The 25122-nt window shown below is 41.6% G+C and overlaps 1 protein-coding gene across 1 annotated transcript in view; it reads right to left on the bottom strand.

Moving 5' to 3' along the window:
• Positions 1–1801: 1801 nt before the first annotated feature.
• LOC135550150 (nuclear factor of activated T-cells, cytoplasmic 1-like) overlaps positions 1802–25122 on the bottom strand; it is a 69045-nt gene continuing 45724 nt past the window's right edge. Inside the window, exon 11 of the mRNA XM_064980681.1 lies at positions 1802–3583. Coding sequence (XP_064836753.1) covers positions 3528–3583 — 56 coding nt within the window. The 3' untranslated portion in view covers positions 1802–3527. The remainder of the gene's footprint in view (positions 3584–25122) is intronic.

The following is a 25122-nucleotide window of genomic DNA, read 5'->3' as shown; positions in this document are numbered from 1 at the left end:
AGGGCTAAGTCCTTATTATGGCAAGAACAGCTCAAATAAGCAAAGAGAAACGACAGTCCATCATTACTTTAAGACACGAAGGTCAGTCAATACGGAACAATTCAAGAGCTTTTAAAGTTTCTTCTTGTGCAGTGGCAAAAAACATCAAGTGCTATGATGAAACTGACTCTTATGAGGACCATCTGTCCTTTGGAGCCTGAATTTGAGATCTTTGGTTCCAACGGCCGTGGCTTTGTGAGACGCAGAGTAGGTGAATGGATGATTTTTGCATGTGTGGTTCACACCATGAAGCATGGAGGAGGAGGTGTATAAGTGTGGGGGTGCTTTGTTGGTGACACTGTAAGTGATTTATTTTGAATTCAAGGCACACTTAAACAGCATGGCTAACACAGCATTCTGCAGCGATACGCCATCCAATCTGGTTTGCACTTAGTTGGACTATCATTTGTTTTTCAACAGGACAATGAACCAAAACACACCTCCAGGCTGTGTAAGGGCTATTTGACCAAGGAGAGTGGAGTGCTGGATGAGATGACCTGGCCTCCACAATCACCTGACCTCAACACAATTGAGATGGTTTGGGATGACTTGGACCGCAGAGTGAAAGTAAAGCAGCCAACAGCCAACAATTGCTCAGCATATGTGGGAACTCATTCAAGACTATTGGAAAATCTGGTCGAGAGAATTCCAAGAATGTGCAAAGCTGTCATCAAGGCATCGGATGTCCAAAACATACAGATGCCCATTATCAGCAACCATTACTCCCTGTTCCAACAGCATGTTGTGTTAGCTAATCAAAGTTTATCATTTAAAAAAGACTAATTAATCATGAGAAAATATTTTTGCAATTATGTTAAAACAGCTGAAAACTGTTGTTCTGATTAAAGAAGCAATAAAACTGGCATTCTTTAGAGTATCTGGAGCATCAGCATTTGTGGGTTCAGGCTCAAAATGGCCAGAAACAAATAACTTTCTTCTGAAAATCATCAGTCTATTCTTGTTTTGAGAAATGAAGGCTATTTCCATGCGAGAAATTTCCAAGAAACTGAAGATCTCGTGCAACATTGTGTAGTATAGAAAGAGGAGTGGGAGGCCCCGTTGCGCAATTGAGCAAGAGGACAAGTACACTAGAGTGGTTAGTTTTAGAAACAGATGCCCTCAACTGTCCTCAAAAGTCCTCAACTGGCAGCTTCATTAAATAGTACACGCAAAACACCAGTCTCAACGTCAACAGTGAAGAGGCGACTCCGGGATGCTGGCCTTCTCGGTAGAGCTGCAAAGAAAAAGACATATCTCAGACTGGCCAATAAAAATAAAATATTAAGATGGGCAAAAGAACACAGACACTGGACAGAGGAACTCTGCCAAGAAGGCCAGCATCCCAGAGTCGCCTCTTCACTGTTGACATTGAGACTTGTGTTTTGCAGGTACAATTTAATGAAGCTGCCAATATTTAACACTTTTTTGGTTACTACATGATTCCATATGTGTTATTGCATAGGTTTGATGTCTTCATTATTATTCTACAATGTAGAAAAAAGTACAAATAAAGAACAACCCTTGAATGAGTAGATGTGTCCAAACTTTTGACTGGTACTGTATACTAAATATGACTATGAGTGCATCATGAATTAACTAAATATAACTTTGTAACAGCTAAACTACACGAATGCACATTATTTGATGCAAATAATTGAGTCTATAGTCGTATAATTCAAAAAAATACTATTTATTGACAGTACATGAAGCAGAATAGGAGCCCACAAAAAAGCTTTGAACTATTCATCTACATATCTGAACAATATAATAGTAATTTTTCAGTAAACATGGCTCTATGGCTTTTAAATTTGTGGATTAAGACTTCAAATAAATACACATAAACATATGCAGTTCTAATAAGGGAACTTGTGCTAGCTAAAGAGACAATCAAAGCTGGAAGTATAAAGCAAAAAAAAAAAAGTTTAATGTATCCAGTCTAGCTATAGTGCATTCTACAAACAGAATATTGGTATTGTAGTGTATTATACAGTTAACCATTTGGTAATATGAGGAGCAACATGAAACACTTGAGTAAACAAAGTACATTCTATAAGAATAAATACATACATTAATCTTGGAGGTTTTTGATCTCCAACTTGAGAATGTATTGTTTTTCACAATTGTTACCTATTCTTTGGATTAAATAGTTGTGCAGAAGAGACAAAGCTTTTCCTATTACAATCTTAAATGCATACATTCTTTGAGAGATAAACGCTATACCTGCATATTGCATAGGTATCAAGGTATTATTTTATTGACAATTTAATTGACAATTTAACCAAAGTGTGATGATTCCTTCCGTTCATATCAATTAAATAATTACTGCTAATGTACGTATTATCAGCTCCCCCCACTGTCTGTACAAGCAAAACAAACCTAACAAAACTGAGTTTCAGGGTGGAGAAAACCTACTGCAGTTGCTCTTTCCCATTCACTTATTTTTCAAGCATAATTCTTTCCCTTAGTATCTTGTAGACAAGAACTACACAACTATGTAACAACTATGTAAAGGCAATACATTTTAATTAGCATATGGCAACCATATGAAGCATCTGCAAATCAAGCAGCCTGTAAGCAACAGTGTTACGATCACAAACTGACCATTAGCTAATCAAGAATATGAAATGCAAACAGTCCATTGTTCTAACAGGACAGAGGCAGCACTGGTACTTTAGATGAAATTGTGGCTTTCCAAAAGGCACTAGCTTGGTTGAATATCTTCAAAATCGTCTTAGCAACGCATTTCCATAGTTTTATTTCCTTAAAATAAATATACACCTGCACAGATTGAGGTCTCTGTTTTTTCAAGGCATGTGCTTTTAATTCACTATACTCAAGGACTCAATGTAGATGCCATTTCTCAGTCCTTAGGCCATTTCAAGAGATGACTCAAGTCACAAACATACAAAGCGGTACAAAACAGATCAAAAGTCAAATGTAACATGCATGTAAAGCTATCAGTGGTGAGTGTGAACGAGTGTTTAATTCTCACAATGAATGAAAAAACGTGACCTCAAATTTGGTTAGTTTCCCTATACTCTTATTTATTTCCAGTCAAAGGCACTTCTTTTGTTTGAAATTATCTCATTGTAAAGCCAAGAATGCAATCTGAAGCTCTGTACACAAAACAAACACTTAGGCATTCAATAATTTACAATATCTGCAGACAGAAGAAGAAAAACATTCCTTGGTCAACTGAAAAGCATACTTCTTGGGATTGAGCCTGGAAGGGGTGGTGCTACATACATTTCTTTCTAAGAGGTCAGCCATTTAATTTAATTTTACATTTCTGTACATTGGAAAATCCTCTGAAACGGAACCTTCTGAAAGGCACACATTGGATTCTGATCTTCAGGATGCTGAATCTCTTGTATGTTCCACATAGTTGTTTTTTGGGCAGACTGCATGCAGATGTTGTAAAAATTATTGGTATGGTATTTTCCTCTTTCTTCCCCCTCAGTCCTTCTGTGTCCATAATGAAAGTGGTGTTACGCATGACTGTGGACGGAGATGCTTGAGAGATCGTTCCTGATGATCTCATTAACTGTGAAGAAAGGAGAAGGAAGATGTCAATATCTCACAATCTACATCAAAGCATCTCCGGTAGAGTTCATAGTATTTGAGAGCTATAGGTGTTTTAGCAGGTAATACGTCATAATACGTTCAATGCGTTCAGTGTGAAAAATAGTCATTTGTTCAAACAGCGCAAAATAAATGGAGCCATGTTAACACAGATGAACAGCAGTCTCTGTTTGGTTTGGAGGGGATACAGCTTCTTGCCCTCTACAAAAGATCTAAATGCAGTTCTCTCCCCTTTTCCTGCCTACTGCCACTCTTTCAGTGTTCCCACACTTGAAGAGCCCTGCCCCCTTTAATCAGCTGTGTTCTTTGGCTGATGGGAGGAAGTGACCAAACACCAAAGGGACCAACTGGAGATAAATAAACAATAATGTGCCAGTGTGGGCCTTCTGATCAAGAAGATGGCAAAGGCAGCCATCTGGATTGAGGAGTCCACCATGAACCGCTCACCCTTACAGTGCTGTTTTTTGGCAAGCCTCATTAGCTCTATAGAGGAGTCTGGCAATATTTCACAATCTGGTAACATCTGAAAAACCAAGAGTTTGTATTAGAATAAGCTATGCCCCTTTATTATTTATAAGACCACATTCCTTCATCTGTGTTATAGTTATAGCTTCAGTATCTGAATAAAAACAATACATTATTTTCCTATGACGATGATAGGGTAATGGGTCAATGGTACAAGGCACTTTTTAAATTTAGACAGACGCCTGATTGAGGAGCTCTAAAATGTCTTGATTTATTTTTTGGGGCCCTAGTCAAAAGTATTACACTATATTGGGAATAGGGTAATATTTGGTACTAAGCCTCTAACTGCCTCGGCAGCGGGTCCTCCATGACTCAGATCTAGCAACAGGCCCAGGATGTCTCACTGCTCCACCAGAGATCAGCCATATAGGAAATGGGTGAGGGGTAGACCCCTGGAGCCTGGCAGCGGAAGCCAAGCGCACAAGCTTACAGAGGAATTCCCTCTGACCGAACACTGGATCTGCAGCGTTAGCTCGCTCCCGCCACAGCCAGGAGCTGGGGCCTGGAAAAGCAACCTGGAAATGTGAGATTTCCTCCAAACAATGGTGTGGTGCTGGTTCATTTGAGGTTATGCGGTCCAAACCTTCACTGTGTGACCCAGCACTGACACAGTCACTTCCACTCAGTGTTTTTCCTTCAGTTCCCTGGGTGTGCCTTGCAGTGTTTGGCTGGTCTCAGAGGACAAACCCCGGAGGTGTTAACATGGAAGTCTTTGTGGTCCAAATCATGTGCAGGTCCAACTAATTTGAAATGGTCGCCACAGCTGAATGTGAAACATTAAAACTTCGTTCCACATAAGCAAACAATAAACTAAACTAAATAACTAAAGAGGTATTCCATAACATGTACAGGGATCTCGAAGACAAATCACTAGAATTTTGAAAATAGTGAAGCTATTTTATTTTGGCTACAGAGTACAGTGCAAAACTTCCCTCTGAATCTGAGCCATTAAGTTGTCGAGACAAAGTTAATGTGTTTGGCCAGCTGATTGACTGCTATTAATAAAGAAATAGGATCTGAGTGTTGGCTAAATGAAGGAGTAGAGTTCCACACGCGTGTCATAGAAACAAACACACTGAACCTATAATGTGTCTTTGAGGACAGGGGTGTATTTCAATGTGATACGACTTCATGAGTAACTTGGCAAGAGCAGATACTTGTCATTAGAGATATAACATTTATATTCAGCGGCATTAAATCACCTTTTCTTGATCTTTCATAATAGGGTATTTTGAAAAAATGGATGGCTATTCAGTTTCCAAAGGTTCACCTCAGTGCTACAGTTTAATCTGTGTAATACAGTACATCACCAACAGACGGTTTCCAAGCCCATCTTTCAGATATGAATAAGGTATGTGTTATGAGAGCTGGGGCTTATGTGAAGAGAATACTTGCTATCTGTTGAAAGAGACCTTAGAGTATTCCAAATCAATAAGATTGAAGCTCTGTGCTTCAGTGTGGATAATGTACCATATTAGGACTCAGCTTCAATTTGATTAACATCTTTAACTCTATTGAGGTATAGGTACAATATACATCATGGCATTTTCTGATACTTACAAGGTGCATAGTTTACCTTTAGCATAATCTTAAATTGAGAGCACCACATTGTTTCTTAGTCTTTGTCAGCAAGAAAGGGGTCCCCCAGCACAAGGTGCACCTTTGTGATGACCATGCTGTTTAATGATATGCCGCACCTATCAGGTGGATGGATTATCTTGGCAAAGGAGAAATGCTCACTTACACAGATATAAACAAATTTGTTCACAACATTTGGGAGAAATACGCTTTTTGGGCATATGGAAATTTCTGGGATTTTGTATTTCAGCGAATGAAAAACGGGACCAACACAATACATGTTGCGTTTATATTTTTGTTCAGTGTAGAAAGAAAGTTGATTAAATCTGTAAAAACACATTGACAAAAGTTTACATGAATCAAAATCTGGGATTGATTATTTAAGAGTAAGTGTTGAGTTTAACGCTAACAATGTTGGTGGTAGACTCTACAGTGCTGTAGCAAGTACAATGTCCCCTTCTCTGCAAAAGCAAGCTGACCTACTGACTACAAGCAGAAAACATTGTTTACCCCCAGTGAGCCCATAATGTTGTCTCTTTACTTACGTTGCCATGGACTACATTTCATTCTGTTGCCACATTTCATGTGAGGGATCTAATTAAAAAGCGCTAGCCATTGATCTGTGTATGTTTACGGATGACTCAGGCTCCCCGCCCTCAGCATAACACAAAAAATTGCCTCCCGTAACAAACATCAGTAGCATGTGGATCTGATTACTTTGATGATGTTCAATACAGAATCTGGCGATAGAGACATTTAGAAAAACAAAGTGTTGTCCAAACACCCCAGATGGGAACTTAGTATGAATGGCAAGGACCACTATTGAAGGAATGGTGCAAAACGATGACTCTGCATGGCTAGAGAAACTAAGTCAGTCACACTATTCACAATTTGTCACACCTGCTCCCGCTCGACCTCTCTGGAGCGCAAGGTCGCGCCAGGCTGCCTTTCATTACGCACAGCCGTCACCATCATTACTCGCATCAGCGATCATTGGACTCAATTGGACTCTTTCACGTTTGGATTATTTTGGTTATTAAATGTTGTGTCCCTGAACCTGCTTCTCGTCTCCAGTGTCGATCCTTACAGAATGCTGACACCACTATACGAAGCATCAGGGAGGTTTTTGTTTTGATGGTGACGTCGGGTCCGGGTGCTGCCGCCGCAAATGGTGCCTTAACTGGCTCGTCGGGCTTTCACGCCTTAGTTGGCTCGAGAACTTTCCTTTCCCCGGTTGGGTCGGCAGGCTCCCATCCCACGTCATGTCTTAGCCGGCTCGTCAGGCTACTACGCATCAGCGGGCTCCCATCTCATGTCATCCCTCAGCTGGCCCATCAGCCGCCCACGCCTCAGCCGGCCTGTCGAGCTCCCACGCCTCAACGGGATCGTCAGGCTCCCATGCCTCAGTCAGCTCGCCAGGCTCCCACATCCCAGCCAGCTTGTCGGGCTTCTACGCCCCAGTCGGCTTGTCCAGCGCCCATGCCTTGGCCGGCCCATCAAGCACGCCCAGGCGCCCCTAGGGGAGGGGGTATACTGTCATGCCTACTCCCGCTCTTCCCACTTGGTGCTCGAGGGCGCCAGGCTGCCTTTCATTAAGCACACCTGTCGCCATCATTATGCGCATCAGCGCTCATTGGACTCACCTGGACTCCTTCATGGTTTGATTGCCTTCCCTATATCTATCTGTTTCCTCTGTTTCATCCCCGTGTCAGCATTAATGTTGTTTCCGTTTCCCCTGTTCAGACGCTGTCCGTATTCTGTTCCTGTCCGTGGTCATTAAATGTTCACTCCCTGTACCTGCTTCTCATCTCCAACATCGATCTTTACACAATATGAAACACCAAATCATAGAAACATGTATACATGTTTTCAGTCTTCTTGAAACTCCCCATCCCGGATCCGGGATCGTGACTAAAGCCTCAGGCTCATTAGCATAACGCAACGTTAACGATTTCTGAAAATCGCAAATAAAATTAAAATAATGCGTCTGCTCTCAAGCTTAGCCTTTTCTTAACAACACTGTCATCTCAGATTTTCAAAATATGCTTTTGAACCATAGAAATTGACTAATTTGTGTAAGAGTATGCAAAGCTAGCATAGCATTTTGTGTAGCATGTAGCACGCAACATTTTCACAAAAACCAGATAACCAAATAAATAAAATAATTTACCTTTGAAGAGCTTCTGATGTTTTCAATGAGGAGACTCTCAGTCACATACCAAATGCGCAGTGTTTCCTGAAAGCGTCTGTGTGTAGGAGAAATCGTTCCGTTTTCTACATTGCGTCTGGCTACCGAAACGAACCGAAAATGCAGTCACCTACAACGTAAAACTTTTTCCGGATTAACTACATAATATCGACCGAAACATGGCAAACGTTGTTTGGAATCAGTCCTCAAGGTGTTTTTTCACATATCTCTTCATTGACATGCAGTTCGTGGAAGCTTGCTTTACTCTCTGTATCGTATGGAAAAATACTGGCAGGTGACTTTTGCGCACCAATTTCGGCGCAGGACACCGGGCAGACACGTGGTAAATGTGGTCTCTTATGGTCAATCTTCCAATGATCTACCTACAAATACGTCACAATGCTGCAGACACCTTGGGGAAACGACAGAAAGGGCAGACTTACTCCTCTCGCGTTCACACCCATATAAGGAGACCATTGAAAACAGAGCCTCAAAAATCCTTGTCATTTCCTGGATGCCATCTCATCTTGGTTTTGCCTGAAGCTCACGTTATAGGGCACGCACAGAGAAGATCTTTGTATTTCTGGACACGTCAGAGTGTTTTCTTTCGAACGGTAGCAATTATATGCATAGTCGAGCATCTTTTTGTGACAAAATATCTTGTTTAAAACGGGAACGTTTTTCATCCAAAAATGAAATAGCGCCCCCAGAGCATCAACAGGTTAACAGGCCCAAATACATTTTCAAGACAACATTATCAAGACGACACAATGTTTGACAATTTAATATGAAGGTCCACTTTAAATGACGTGCAGCGTTTAAAGGCTTCATAAACACTACATAAGTGTCACAAATCATCTATAACCGTATGTTATGCACTATAAAGAGTTCAGAAATGTGGCATAACTGTGTGACTGTCACGTTCGTCATAACGAGGAGACCAAGGCGCAGCGTGATAAGAATACATTCTTCTTTTATTACACGAACACTAAACAAACAACAAAACGAACGTGAAGCACGAGTGCTGACATGCAACTACACAGACAATAACCCACAAAACCAAAATGGAAAACGGCAACCTAAATACGATCCCCAATCAGCGACAACGATAAACAGCTGTCTCTGATTGGGAACCAATTCAGGCCACCATATACCTACATTACCTAGACAATACCAAAACCCCATAGAAATACAAAAACCCTAGACAAGACAAAAACACACATACCACCCTCGTCACACCCTGACCTAACCAAAATAATAAAGAAAACAAAGATAACTAAGGTCAGGGCGTGACAGTACACCCCCCCCCCCCGGACTCCTGGCCGCAAACCTAAACCTATATGGGAGGGTCTGGGTGGGCATCTAACCTCGTGGCGGCTCTGGTTCTGGACACCGCCCCCCTTCTTTACTCTGAGTCTGCTCTTGAAGCACAGATCCGTGGATCATCGTTGGAGGCTCTGGACTGCGGATCCTCGCCGTAGGCCCCGGGCTGGGGACCCTCGCTGGTTGGATCATCACCGGATGTTCTGGACTGGGGACCGTCGCTGGAGACCCCGGGCCGGGGACCGTCGCTGGAGACCCCGGGCCAGGGACCGTCGCTGGAGACCCCGGGCGGGACCCGTCGTTGGAGGTTCTGTTCTGTGAACTGTCGCCGGACACTCTAGACTAGGTACTGTCGCCGGACGCTCAGGACTAGGTACTGTCGCCGGACACTCAGGACTAGGTACTGTCGCCGAACGCTCAGGACTAGGTACTGTCGCCGGACCCTCTGGACTGGGTACTGTCACCGGACGTTCTGGACTGCCGAGGAGCACTGTAGGCCTGGTGCGTGGTTCCGGTGCTGGTGGTACCGGGCTGGGGACACGCACCTCAGGGCAAATGCGAGGAGCAGGAACAGGGCGTACTGGACCCTGGAGGCGCACTGGAGGCCTGGTGCGTGGTGTTGGCACTGGTGGTACTGGGCTAGTGACACGCACTTCAGGACGAGTGCGGGGAGGAGGCACAGGATACACTGGACCGTGGAGACGCATTGGAGATCCAAAACATAGAGCTGGCTCAATACATCCTGGCTGGATGCCCATTCTACCCCGGCAAACGTGAGGAGCTGGAATAGAGCGCACCGGGCTAGAATAGAGCACTGGAGACACCGTGCACATATCTGCATAACACTGTGACTGACCAGTTACACACTCTCCTACCTGACTCAGCCAATCTCCTCGTGTCCCTCCCCCCCAAAAAAATCTTTGGGCTGCCTCTCGAGCTTCCGTGCTAGCCGTGTACGCTCATATCGTCGCAGTTCCTCTATTCTCCGGTATTTCTCCTCCTTTACAACGGCTATACTCCCCAGGCTGCGTCCAAGATTCTGCTCCATCCCATGTCCAGGATCCTTTTCCGTCCAAAATCTCCTCCCAAGTCCATAACGTCTTGGCTTGGTCCTGTTATGGTGGGTTATTCTGTCACGTTCGTCATAACGAGGAGAGCAAGGCGCAGCGTGGTAAGAATACATTCTTCTTTTATTACAAGAAGAACACAAAACAAACAAAACAACAAAATGTATGTGAAGCTATGACACGAGTGCTGACATGCAACTACACATAGACAATAACCCACAAAACCAAAATAAGAAAATGGCAACCTAAATAGGATCCCCAATCAGAGACAACGATAAACAGCTGTCTCTGATTGGGAACCATTTCAGGCCACCAAAGACCTATATTAACTAGACAATACCAAAACGCCATAGAAATACAAAAAACCCTAGACAAGACAAAAACACACACACCACCCTCATCACACCCTGACCTAACCAAAATAATAAAGGAAACAAAGATAACTAAGGTCAGGGCGTGACAGTGACATAACCCACTATTTCAAATTTGATAAACCTGTGCTATATAAAGGGTGGCATAAGAAATGCTTAATAAAGGCTTTATAAATCATATTAAATTGAGGCTTCACAAAGCATTTTGCAACGCCAGGATAGTGGTTTCAATTGTCGGGACCACCCATATGTAGAAATGTATGCACGTATGACGGTAAGTCGCTTTGGATAAAAGCATCTGCTAAATTGTATATATTATATTATACTACTCTAAAACATTTCGAGGATGACGCAACCTCTTTCCCTCTTGGGTGCATAATCCATATTGGACCTGACCTCAACTTTCCCCAAATTGGAAGTCATTTTAAAATCTTCGTAATTCAGTTTTCCTAAATTCATTTTTTTCATTGCTTCGGATTTCCCCAAATTTTTTTCTGGATTTCCCACATTTTTTGTCCCAAATTTGTTATAGAAAAATAACAGAACTACATTTTCCGTGTCCACAACAATGCTTAAACCACATCAGAGGAGGACTTTAAAGTTCTTGGAAAAATCTAAGAAACTTGGATTTTTTGTGTAGTTGCCCTTTAATTCAGCATGCCCTGCACTGTTGTTTGATTAGCTGTGTTTCTGTAATGCAGTAAGCAAACAGGATGAGTTCGCAACTCAAATGCCCACTTGATGTGTTACTGGAAAGTGAAAAACAATTTAACCTTTATTTATTGTAATTTATATTAATTTGAAATAGTTGAGTTAGATTACATAGCTACCTCAATCGTTATTTGAAATCATTTGTTACTTCAGAAATAAAGAAATTTAGCTCGCTAGCAGGCTCAGCTAAATAGAAATCCCTCTAGATACAGTCACATCTCATAGTCACGTCATGATATTTGTAAATGAAAGAGGAATGTAATAATACAAATCAAACGGAGTTTCCCAATTCCCCGTTTAGAGTATTTTTGACGCAGCACAGGAATGCCCTTATCCAGATTGTATGACAAAGGTATTTCCTAACAACCTGGGGTGGCAGGTAGCCTAGTGGTTAGAGCATTGGACTGGTAACCAATAGGTTGCGAGATCAAATCCCTGAGCTGACAAAGTAAAAATCTGTCATTCTGTTAACCCACTGTTCCTAGGCCATCCATTGAAAATAAGAATTTGTTCTTAACTGACTTGCCTAGTTAAATAAAGGTTTAAATAAAAAATAGATCTGCTAACTTTCTTTCTCTGTTGATCTATCATTGATCCACCAGCTCAGGGACAAGCTACTGTACAATGTAATTGCATTACTATACTTATTTCAACTGAATTTGTATGTGTATTGTTTTAAAACTGTTAAAGGAAATGTATGGTTTAAACATGTCTTTAATGTTTATTTGTTTTAGCTGTTAGTGATCATTCCTTAACTAAGTGTTAATACATTTGTGTTCACATCATTAAGCCTTTATTTATGTGTTATGAATGACTAAAGGTGTCTGACTTTATAGTAAGTACAGCATCATATCATAAAAGTTGTTTATGTATAGGTTATGAATGAACAAAGGTGTCTGACTTATACTAAGTACAGCCAACAACGATGAGACAGACTATAGGGAGGAGGTCAGAGACCTGGCCGTGTGGTGCCAGGACAACAAACTTCCTCAACGTAATCAAGACAAAGGATATGAATGTAGGACTACAGGGAAAGGAGGACAAAGCCCGCCCCATTCTCATCGACGGAGCTGTAGTGGAGCAGGTTGAGAGCTTCAAGATCCTTGGTGTCCACATCACCAACAAACTACCATGGTCCAAACAAACCAAGACAGTCGTGAAGAGGGCATAACAAAACCTATTCCCCCTCAAGAGACCGAAAATATATGGCATGGGTCCTCAGATCCTCAAAAGGTTCTCCAGCTGCACCATCGAGAGCATCCTAACTGGTTGCATCACTGCCTGGTACAGAAACTGCTTGGCCTCCGACCGCAAGGCACTACAGAGGGTAGTGCGTACTGCACAGAATATCACTGGGGCCAAGCTCCCTGCCATCCAGGACCTCTATAACAGGCGGTGTCAGAGGAAGGCCACAAAATTTTCCAAAATTCCAGCCACTAGACTGTTCTCTCTGCTACCGCATGGCAAGCGGTACCGGAGCGCCAAGTCTAGGTCCAAAACTATTCTTATTAACAGCTTCTACCCCCAAGCCATAAGACTCCTGAACAGCTAATCAAATGGCTACCCAGACTATTTGCATTGTCCCCCCCCCCGATTCCCTCTTTTACGCTGCTGCTACTCTGGTTATTATCTGTGCATAGTCACTTTAAGTCTACCTACATGTACAATCGTGGCCAAAAGTTTTGAGAATGACACAAATATAAATTTTCACAAAGTCTGCTGCCTCAGTTTGTTTGATGGCAATTAGCATATACTCCAGAATGTTATGAAGAGTGATCAGATGAAATGCAATTAATTGCAAAGTCCCTCTTTGAACTGAATCATAAAAAAAAACATTTCCGCTATATTTCAGCCCTGCCACAAAAGGACCAGCTGACACCATGTCTGTGATTCTCTCGTTAACACAGGTGTGAGTGTCAGCACTCTGTCATGCTGATTGAATTCGAATAACAGACTGGAAGCTTCAAAAGGAGGGTGGTGATTGGAATCATTGGTATTCCTCTGTCAACCATGGTTACCTGCAAGGAAACACGTGCCATCATCATTGCTTTGCACAAAAAGGGCTTCATAGGCAAGGATATTGCTGCCAGTAAGATTGCACCTAAATCAACCATTTATCGGATCATCAAGAACTTCAAGGAGAGCAGTTAAATTGTTGTGAAGAAGGCTTGAGTGCGCCCAAGAAAGTCCAGCAAGCGCCAGGACCGTCCCCTAAAGCTGATTCCACTGCGGGATCGGGGCACCACCAGTACAGAGCTTTCTCAGGAATGGCAGCAGGCAGGTGTGAGTTAATCTGCATGCACAGTGATGCGAAGACTTTTGGAGGATGGCCTGGTGTCAAGAAGGGCAGGAAAGAAGATACTTCTCTCCAGGAAAAATATCAGGGACTGATATTCTGCAAAAGGTACAGTGATTGGACTGCTGAGGACTGGGGTAAAGTCATTTTTTCTGATGAATCCCCTTTCCGATTGTTTGGAGCATCCGGAAAAAAGCTTGTCTGGAGAAGACAAGGTGAGCGCTACCATCAGTCCTGTGTCATGCCAACAGTAAAGCATCCTGAGACCATTCATGTTGCTTCTCAGCCAAGGGAGTGGGCTCACTCACAATTTTTCCTAAGAACACATCCATGAATAAAGAATGGTACCAAAACATCCTCCAAGAGCAACTTCTCCCAACCACCCAGGAATATGTTGTTGATGAACAATGCCTTTTCCAGCATGATGGAGCACCTTGCCATAAGGCAAAAGTGATTGCTCGGGGGGCAAAACATCAATATTTTGGGTCCATGGCCAGGAAACTCCCCAGACCTATTGAGAACTTGTGGTCAATCCTCAAGAGGCGGGTGGACAAACCAAACCCCACAAATTCTGACAAACTCCAAGCATTGATTATGCAAGAATTTGCGGCCATCAGTCAGGATGTGGCCCAGAAGTTAATTGACAGCATGCCAGGGCGGATTGCAGAGGTCTTGAAAACGAAGGGTCAACACTGCAAATATTGCCTCTTTGCATCAACTTCATGTTATTGTCAATAAAAGCATTTGACACTTTTGAAATGCTTGTATATTTCAGGATTCCATAGTAACATCTGACCAATATCTAAAGACACTGAAGCAGCAAACTTTGTGGAAATTAATATTTGTGTCATTCTCAAAACTTTTGCCCACGACTGTACATATTACCTCAATTATTTTGACTAACCTGTGCCCACGCACATTGACTCTGTGCCGGTACCCTCTGTATTTTGCCTCGCCACTGTTATTTTACTGCTGCTCTTTAACTATTTGCTATTTTTAACTTATCTATTTTTTTTAAGCTAGGGGGCACTATTTTTATGTTTGGAAAAATAACCTTCCCAAAGTAAACAGCCTATTTCTCAGGATCAGATTCTAGAATATGCATAAAATTGACAACTTAGGATAGAAAACACTCTAAAGTTTCCAAAACTGTAAAAAATATTGTCTGTGAGTATAACAGAACTGATATTGCAGGCGAAAGCCTGAGAAAAATCCAATCAGGAAGTGACTCTTATTTTGAACCCTGTGTTTCTATGCATCCCTATTTCCCATTGAAAGGGATATCAACCAGATTCCTTTTTCTATGGTTTCCCTAAGGTGTCAACAGCCTTTAGACATAGTTTCAGGCTTTTATTTTGAAGAATGAGCGTGAACGACCACATTGCGTAAGTGGACAGGTGGGGGCTATCAGAGTGATTTGTGCGCAAAAGAGAGGCGGCCATTGTTACTCCCGGTCCGAGTGAAAAGCCAACTGTCCCGGTTGATATATTATCGAATAGATATTTGAAAAACACCTTGAGGATTGATTATAAAAAACGTTTGACATGTTTCCGTGTACATTATGGATATGATTTGGAGTTTTTGTCTGTGTTGTCGTGACTGCTCTTTCCGGTGGATTCCTGGTCATAACGCACCAAACTAACAGAGGTACAGTGCCTTGCAAAAGTATTCGGCCCCCTTGAACTTTGCGACCTTTTGCCACATTTCAGGCTTCAAACATAAAGATATAAAACTGTATTTTTTTGTGAAGAATCAACAACAAGTGGGACACAATCATGATGTGGAACGACATTTATTGGATATTTCAAACTTTTTTAACAAATCAAAAACTGAAAAATTGGGCGTGCAAAATTATTCAGCCCCTTTACTTTCAGTGCAGCAAAATCTCTCCAGAAGTTCAGTGAGGATCTCTGAATGATCCAATGTTGACCTAAATGACTAATGATGATAAATACAATCCACCTGTGTGTAATCAAGTCTCCGTATAAATGCACCTGCACTGTGATAGTCTCAGAGGTCCGTTAAAAGCGCAGAGAGCATCATGAAGAACAAGGAACACACCAGGGAGTTCCGAGATACTGTTGTGAAGAAGTCTAAAGCCAGATTTGGATACAAAAAGATTTCCCAAGCTTTAAACATCCCAAGGAGCACTGTGCAAGCGATAATATTGAAATGGAAGGAGTATCAGACCACTGCAAATCTACCAAGACCTGGCCGTCCCTCTAAACTTTCAGCTCATACAAGGAGAAGACTGATCAGAGATGCAGCCAAGAGGCCCATGATCACTCTGGATGAACTGCAGAAATCTACAGCTGAGGTGGGAGACTCTGTCCATAGGACAACAATCAGTTGTATGAGCACAAATCTGGCCTTTATGGAAGAGTGGCAAGAAGAAAGCCATTTCTTAAAGATATCCATAAAAAGTGTTGTTTAAAGTTTGCCACAAGCCACCTGGGAGACACACCAAACATGTGGAAGAAGGTGCTCTGGTCAGATGAAACCAAAATTGAACTTTTTGGCAACAATGCAAAATGTTATGTTTGGCGTAAAAGCAACACAGCCCATCACCCTGAACACATCATCCCCACTGTCAAACATGGTGGTGGCAGCATCATGATTTGGGCCTGCTTTTCTTCAGCAGGGACAGGGAAGATGGTTAAAATTGATGGGAAGATGGATGGAGCCAAATACAGGACCATTCTGGAAGAAACCTGATGGAGTCTGCAAAAGACCTGAGACTGGGACGGAGATTTGTCTTCCAACAAGACAATGATCCAAAGCATAAAGCAAAATCTACAATGGAATGGTTCAAAAATAAACATATCCGGGTGTTAGAATGGCTAAGTCAAAGTCCAGACCTGAATCCAATCGAGAATCTGTGGAAAGAACTGAAAACTGCTGTTCACAAATGCTCTCCATCCAACCTCACTGAGCTCGAGCTGTTTTGCAAGGAGGAATGGGAAAAAATGTCAGTCTCTCGATGTGCAAAACTGATAGAGACATACCCCAAGCGACTTACAGCTGTAATCGCAGCAAAATGTGGCGCTACAAAGTATTATCTTAAGGGGGCTGAATAATTTTGCACGCCCAATTTTTCAGTTTTTGATTTGTTAAAAAAGTTTGAAATATCCAATAAATGTCGTTCCACTTCATGATTGTGTCCAAATTGTTGTTGATTCTTCACAAAAAAATACAGTTTTATATCGTTATGTTTGAAGCCTGAAATGTGGCAAAAGGTCGCAAAGTTCAAGGGGGCTGAATACTTTCGCAAGGCACTGTATTTGGATATAAAAATATCCCTATGGAACAAAAGGAACATTTGTTGTCTAACTGGGAGTCTTGTGAGTGAAAACATCCGAAGATCAAAGGTAAACGATTAATTTGAATGCTTTTCTGATTTTCGTTACCAGATGCTAGGTGTACTTATTGTTTTGTTATGCTATCGATAAACTTACACAAACGCTTGTATTGCTTTTGTTGTAAAGCATAATTTCGAAATCTGAGACGACAGGGTGATTAACAAAAGGCTAGGCTGTGTTTCGCAATATTTCACTTGTGATTTCATGAATATGAATATTTTCTAGTAATATTATTTGACTGTTGCGCTATGCTATTCAGCGTTGCTGATGACAAATATATCAGATCTGGGATGTGTGGTTGTAAGAGGTTTAATACTTATTGTCCTAAAAACTGCATTGTTGGTTAAGAGCTTGTAAGTAAGCATTTCGCTTAAGGTCTACACCTGGCGCATGTGACAAATACAATTTGAGAAGATACAATAAGGCATTTATGCATGTGTTATAAGTGACCAAAGGGTTCTGACTTTAATGTAAGTACAGCATCATGCAATATAGTCTTTATGGATGTGTTATGAATGATGAAGTTGTCTCACTTCAAACGAAGTATTACAGGACACTACATAGTGTCAATAAATAGATTAACGTTCTGCTGATTTATGAAGGTTCTGATCCACAGGTTACTGTAGGGTGTGAGAGATATTTAAATGGGTTGATAGAACTGCAAAGCTTGTGTTTATGTGTGTGTCAGAGCCAAGATGATAGAGTAGTCCAACTTGAGACCATCTCACCAGGTACTCCTCTTCTGTTACCATACTGGAGATCAATCAGAGCTTGATTTACAACTTGTTACAATAGTGCAAACGTTGTGGCTGATATGTCAGCAGGGAAGTGGGTGAATGTGTCAAAGACCTGACTGACTTAAATAACTGTGCCATACAATTCTGCAGCACTATGCAAGCTGTGACGCAGTACGCTGCAACTTTTAAAAGACGAACCACTGTATATTATCACAGAATATTGGCTATATGCCTGGCCTGACAATACTGTCCTTTTCAGACCATATTGTATTTCAAAACTCGAGTTTTGATAACTAAATATACTGAACAAAAAATATAAATGCAACATGTTAAGTGCTAGTCCCATGTTCATGAGCTGAAATAAAAGATCTCCGAAATGTTCCATAGGCACAAAAATATTATTTATCTCAAATGTTGAACATAAATTTGTTTACATCCCTGCTAGTGAGCATTTCTCATTTGTCAAGATAATCCATCTAGTTGACAGATGTGGCACATCAAGAAGCTGATTAAACAGCATGATCATTACACGGGTGCACCTAGTGCAGTGGACAATGAAAGGCCACTCTAAAATGTGTAGTTTTGTCACACAATGCTACAGATGTCTCAAGTATTGAGGGAGCGTGCAATTGGCCTACTGACTGCAGGAATGTCCAACAAAGCTGTTGACAGAGAGTTGAATATTAATTTCTCTACCATAAGCCACTTCAACGTTGTTTTAGAGAATTTGGCAGTACATCCAACCGGCCTCACAACAGCAAACTACTTGTAATCACACTAGCCCAGGACCTCCACATCTGGCGTCTTCACCTGCGGCATAGTCTGGGTGGAATAAAGCCCTATTGAAGTGAATAACTATTTCCGATTGGCTGGGCCTGGCTCCCCAGTGGGTCGTCCAATTGACTGATTTCCTTCTATGAATTGTAACTCAGTAAAATCTTTTAAATTGTTGCATGTTGCGTTTATATTTTTGTTCAGCATAGATCAGTTGGTGTAGCACTTGCGAGGCACAGCTGAGCATAAATTGAAATAAAAATTGTATTTAATATTTTACTGGATTGATGGTACCTGGTGCTGACCAAGACAAGTGGGAACTCGGAAAAAACGAGGTCAAATAAGGACGTCAGTGAACTTTAGGTACGGAGGTCTAAACTTTAGAAAGATGCCTGAGTTTCTGAGTTTGATTGCCTTTGAAAATGACTTTCCCCAGACTGATATAGTTCCCAATTATCTTAAACGCACTGAAGTCGGAAATTTACGAGTTCCCAGTTGTTTTGGACATGGCATTAGTCTTAGTGGAGGGAGGGAGGTGGAAGACTGTCCCTGCTGAGGGAACCTAATGGCGAAACTCAATTCGCATCGCATCTGGGTGCCGAGCGTCCTGCCATCCAGGACCTATATAATATGCAGTGTCAAAGAAAAGTCCATAAAATTGTCAGAGACTCCAGTCACCCAAGTCATAGACTCTTTTCTAGGACCAAAAGGCTCCTTAACAACTTCTACCCCAAAGCCATAAGACTGTTGAACAATGAATCAAATGGCCACCGGACTATTTACATTGACACCCCCCCCCCCCCCATTTGTCACTTCTCCCCTACCTACTTGTACAAATGACTTCAACTAACCTGTACCCCGCAAACTGACTGTTGGTTAAGGGCTTGTAAGTAAGCATTTCACGGTAAGGTCTACACTTACTGTATTCGGCACGTGACAAAGTTTAATTTGATCTGCCTCTGGAACAAATTCATGTTGTTCCTATGACCAGAGAAAGTGAAATACTTCTCAATGTTAAAATAGACAAGATGAGCTGCTAATAATAATAAAAAATGCAGGGCTATCGATACAGTTGGCTACTCATTCATTGCAGCTGCAGTGAGAGTGGAAGTAGAGAGAAGCGGGTTTACTGTTTTGTAATAGTGATGAATAAAAACAGTGTTGACAGGGCTGAACGCAGGCATGAACTCCATCATAAAACGCAGGCAGAACTCCATCATAAAAACATCAGGTTTTTGCTGTATTCTCTGATAGTGTATCTCTGGTCATGATAGCGTATCTATGGTTTTAAAAGTTATGAAATCTCACGTAGGCTAGTATCAAATTTTGCTCTGACTGGGGTCGTGGAAGCTGTAGGTAGGCACAGTGATTTTAGCTATCAGATTGGCCAGCTCAGTAAGAGCACTCGATTTAGCCACAGATCTCCCGGTCCGCCAGGTAAGCGGAGTTTGTCTTTCAAACAAATTAAATGGTTCAAAATGAAAACCCTTTGCCTACCCCACTGCGCAGGGCTTACGAATCAAGTGCACCTACCGCCAACAGCGCAACACGAAAAAAAAGGAGCACAAGCGTTTATGCTTAAGCCATCCTTCAGCACAACAAGTCATCCTTTATGAAGCACATGTTAATATCATATTCAAAAGAGTGGTTTATGTCACATTTTACATTTGTGGGTATGTCACACAGTTATGCCACATTTATGAACCCTTTATAAAGCATGACACACTATTATAAATGCTTGAGAAACAAGATTCTCTGGTCTGATGAAACCAAGATTGAAGTCTTTGGCCTGAATGCCAAGCATCACGTCTGGAGGAAACCTGGCACCATCCCTATAAAATAAAATAAAACATGTATTGGACACACACATGGTTAGCAGATGTTATTGTGAGTGTAGCGAAATGCTTATGCTTCTAGATCCGACAGTGCAGCAGTATCTAACAGGTAATATCTAACAATTCTACAACAAAACCTAATACACACAATCTAGTAAAGGAATGGGATGAGAATACATAAGTATAAAATACATGGATGAGCAGTGACAAAGCGGCTAAGATGCAATAGATAGTAAAGAATAGATAGTGAAGGATACAGTATATACATATGAGATGAGTAATGCGAGATATGTAAACATTCTTAAAGTGGTATTATTAAAGTGACTAGTGTTCCATTTATTAAAGTGGCCAATGATATCAAGTCTGTAGGTTGGCAGCCACCTCTCTATGCTAGTGGTGGCTGTTTAACAATCTGATGGCCTTGAGATAGAAGCTGTTTTTCTGTCTGTCCCAGCTCTGATGCACCTGTATGGACCTCACCTTCTGGATGGAAGCGGTGTGAACATGTAGTGGCTCAGGTGGTTATTGTCTTTGATGATCTTTTTTGCCTTCCTGTGACATCGGGTGTTGGAGGTGCCCTGGAGGGCAGGTAGTTTGCCCCCGGTGATGCATTGTGCAGACCACACCACCCTCTGGAGAGCCCTGTGGTTGTGGGCAGTGCAGTTGCCGTACCAGGCGGTGATACAGCCCGACAGGATGCTCTCGATTGTGCACCTGTAAAAGTTAGTGAGGGTTTTTGGTGACAAGCCACATTTTTTCACCACACTATCTGTGTGAGTGGACCATTTCAATTTGACGCTGATACGCACACTGAGGAACTTAAAACATGAAACATGGTGGTGGCAGAGCGGCAGGGACTGGGAGACCAGTCAGGATCGAGGCGAAGATGAACGGAACAAAGTACAGTGAGATCCTTGATGAAAATCTGCTCCAGAGATCTCAGGACCTCAGACTGGGGTGAAGGTTCACCTTCTAACAGGACAACGACCCTAAGCACATAGCCAAGACAATGCAGGTGTGGCTTCGGGGCAAGTCTCTAATTGTCCTCGTGTGGCTCAGCCAGAGCTTAAACCTGATCGAACATCTCTGTAGAGACCTGAAAATAGCTGTGCAACAACTCTCCCCATCCAACCTGACAGAGCTTGAGAGGATCAGCAGAAAAGAATGGGAGAAACTCCCCAAATACCGGTGTGCCAAGCTTATAGCGTCATACCTGTAATGAATACTCAGGGAGAAAAAGGTGGAGATTCAAGCTCAGAGCGCGGCAGTTTATTAAGCCTTTGCAGAAGGCAGGAATCGTGGTAACATGCAGGCAATGGTCAAACACAGGTAGCAGTCAAAAACAAACAATACCTCACAACCATACAAACAGAAGGAACTGAACTAAATAGGGAGCTGATGAGACCAGGTGAGAAACGAACACAGGTGAAATCAATGAACAAAAATGAAAGACAGGGCTACGTTCCAGAACACAAAGTAACAGGGCTACGTTCAAGAACACAAAGAAAAAGAACACAAAGTTGATTGAGAAAAGAAAAGCAGAACCTTACAATACCCAAGAAGACTCTATAATGTAATCACTGCCAAAGGTGCTTCAACAAAGTACTGAGTAAAGGGTCTGAATACTTATGTAAAGGTAATATTTCAGTTTTATATTTTTTATAAATTTGCCAAAATTTCAATAAATCTGTTTTTGCTTTGTCATTATGGGGTATTGTTTGTAGATTGATGAGGGGAAAAAAACTATTTAATCAATTTTGGAATAAGGCTGTAACCTAACAAAATGTGAAATAAAGTCAAGGTGTCTGAATACTTTCATGTGAGACAAATCTGTTATGTAATACTTGTCAGCGTATGGGTTGATGCATTTCCTGCACTTAAATAGCTATTCAGCATTGCACAAGACATGCAAAGTCAATAATTGCCCATGGAAAAATTTAATATATCTTGATTTCAACTTCCAGATGCTCTAAAATGTATAGGCTTTCAATATTGGATCATGGTAATCCAAAAGCACTTTGTGACCACATCACACTTCCTAACCAAAACTGTAAAGTAGGTTTCGTCTCCTTCATTAAGTTAAGAATACCTAGAAAAGGTTGAGGGAAGCACAATCTCAAGGTAAAAACCTAATCTCCCTCCCTTACTCCCTTCCTTTCCATCTCAGGTCTCTTTCACCTACTACACCTGCCTCTCAGGCGTGACTTTACAGTAACAGTACACTGTTCGCCCTGGTCCTCTACTTCTCAGGGCCACAGTGCCAGCAGGCTTATGCAGCATCCAGACCGCTCTATCTCCAGTCAGCAGCTTTTATAGCCGGTGGGCTCCCTCCATCACACACAGTCTCTGGAAGAGTAGACCTATAGCCCAGGCACTGGGCCAGACTAGTCTAGTCAGTCAAAGTTTCCATGATAAATAGTAAACAGACGGGGGACTGCATGTTAGAAGGAAGCACGGTGAGGGAGATACTGGGATGATGGAAGACAGGGATACCTCTTAATGGTGTGGTATGACAGATATTAAGCAAGTATGGAGGTCCAAATATCAGAGCTCTATGGTATACATCTTTCCTTCAGACTAAAGTTGAATGTATGGGCATTCCGTTAATATATTCACAAACATACTCTAACCCAGTGGGGGAACAAGGGGTCGGCACGGGCCCCCCCACCCCCACATTTTTTTCATATATACACTACCATTCAGAAGTTTGGGGTCACTTAGAAATGTCCATGTTTTTTAAAGAAAAGCATGTTTTGTCCATTAAAATAACATAAAATAGATCAGAAATAAAGGACTATTGTAGCTGGAAATGGATACATTTTTATGAATATCTACATAGGCGTACAGAGGCCCATTGTCAGAAATCATGTGGAAACTCCTTCAGGACTGTTGGAAAAGCATTCCAGGTGAAGCTGGTTGAGAGAATGCCAAGTGTGTGCAAAGCAGTCATCAAGGCAAAAGGTGGCTATTTGAAGAATCTCAAACATAAAATATATTTTGATTTGTTTAACACTTTTTGGTTACTACATGATTCCGTATGGGTTATTTAATAGTTTTGATGTCTTCACTATTATTATACAATGTAGAAAATAGTAAAAAATAAAGAAAAACCCTTGAATGAGTAGATGTTCTAAAACATTTGTCTGGTAGTGTATATATTTTTTTTTTCTGAAGGAACGCAGTCCGGTATTAAACTTACACTTGAAAGTTGTAATAGTTAGCACAAGTTTCAATTTCGAAATTGGGTAGTGCATCATCAATTCCTCGTCATGTTAGTCATTGCATACCTTAGAGAGCTATTTATAATCTGTTAAATTATTATTGTCCAGATCAGCAAGCCCATATCAGTTAAATAACTTTAAAAACATTTTTTTTTAATAATAATAATTTAGCCCATAGATTTAGCTGTAATTAGACATTAGACATAGCTAAATGTATAGGACAGAAGAAAATGTTTTGTAAAACTGCAAGATGTTCTTTTGCACCCCATGACAAAATGTGTATAATTACAGGAAATAAACTTTAAACCTGCAAAATTCTTTCCACCAACAAAGGGGTGTGAACAGTTTGTGTAAGGAACTATGCTTGTGCCCATAGAAAGAGAGGTGCAGTGTGTGCGTGTTCCCCAATGCTGGATGGGGGGCCCAAGTAAAACACTTGAGAACCCATGCTTTAATCTACTGTATCTAACCATTTTAAACTAATACAAATCCAGGAAGCATGACTTCAGCAGCCAACCCTAATGAGAATTTTCACAAATCAAATTTCCTGTTAGTGCTGAATCGAATAAGTTACAAACCATTGGACAGTAGGATTCTTTGCACAAAATAAAACACTTTCTATTTGTAATTAACATGTATTGTCGACAATTAATTAACATAACACCACACCTGAGTGAGTCTATAAAATACAAATCCACATGTAACCGTGCCAAAAACATTTACTGAAGTGAGAAGTCACATTTGATTGGAACGCCTAGTGTTTCTAAAAATCCTATTAACCAAAATACACTGTGTAATTGGGAGGCCGTTCTCCTCAGAAACTCACATCCTGTTCTCACATCCTATCCAAGTAGTAACCGGAAGGTTGCAAGTTCAAATCACAGAGCTGACAAGGTACAAATCTGTTGTTCTGCCCCTGAACAGGCAGTTAACCCACTGTTCCTAGGCCGTCATTGAAAATAAGAATTTGTTCTTAACTGACTTGCCTAATTAAATAAAGGTCAAATAAAAAAAATAAAAAAATATTAGATGAGCAATGTAAATAACCTACCACAGCATGAGCTCTGCTGCTTGATTTCCCCCAGACAGCAGCCGAACAGAGCTTCAGTCAGTGTGTTATTTACCCAGACTGTTTAGCAGGAAGGGGACCATGAGAATGGTTGGACCATAGTGCCAGCATAATAACCAATCCAGGGCCAGGAAGCCCCACCCCAACATTTGAGCTCAGTTCAGTGGGGGGTGGGGTCTGGTCAAAGAACTCTAATTTCACTGCTGCTGATCGCTCCTGGTTAGCAACTCCACATCTCCAGCTCTGAAGGATGGTTTCCTCCTAGTGATTGATATTGGGACAGGCAGCACTGTTGTCTAGCTAACCCCAGGGAAGAGAATGTATCCCATTTATTTCAAATCAGCAGCACACAGCCCAGAACCCTTAGAGGTGGTGAATGCTGGAATCCTAGACCCGTGAGATTATAATACTGGGTTTCTAAAAATTCCCAGCTTGCAGTCTACTTGG

Source organism: Oncorhynchus masou, chromosome 12, assembly GCF_036934945.1.
Source record: "Oncorhynchus masou masou isolate Uvic2021 chromosome 12, UVic_Omas_1.1, whole genome shotgun sequence".
NCBI lineage: Eukaryota > Metazoa > Chordata > Actinopteri > Salmoniformes > Salmonidae > Oncorhynchus > Oncorhynchus masou.
Note: the sequence above shows the minus strand (reverse complement) of the source record. Positions and strands in the feature narration are given on the sequence as shown.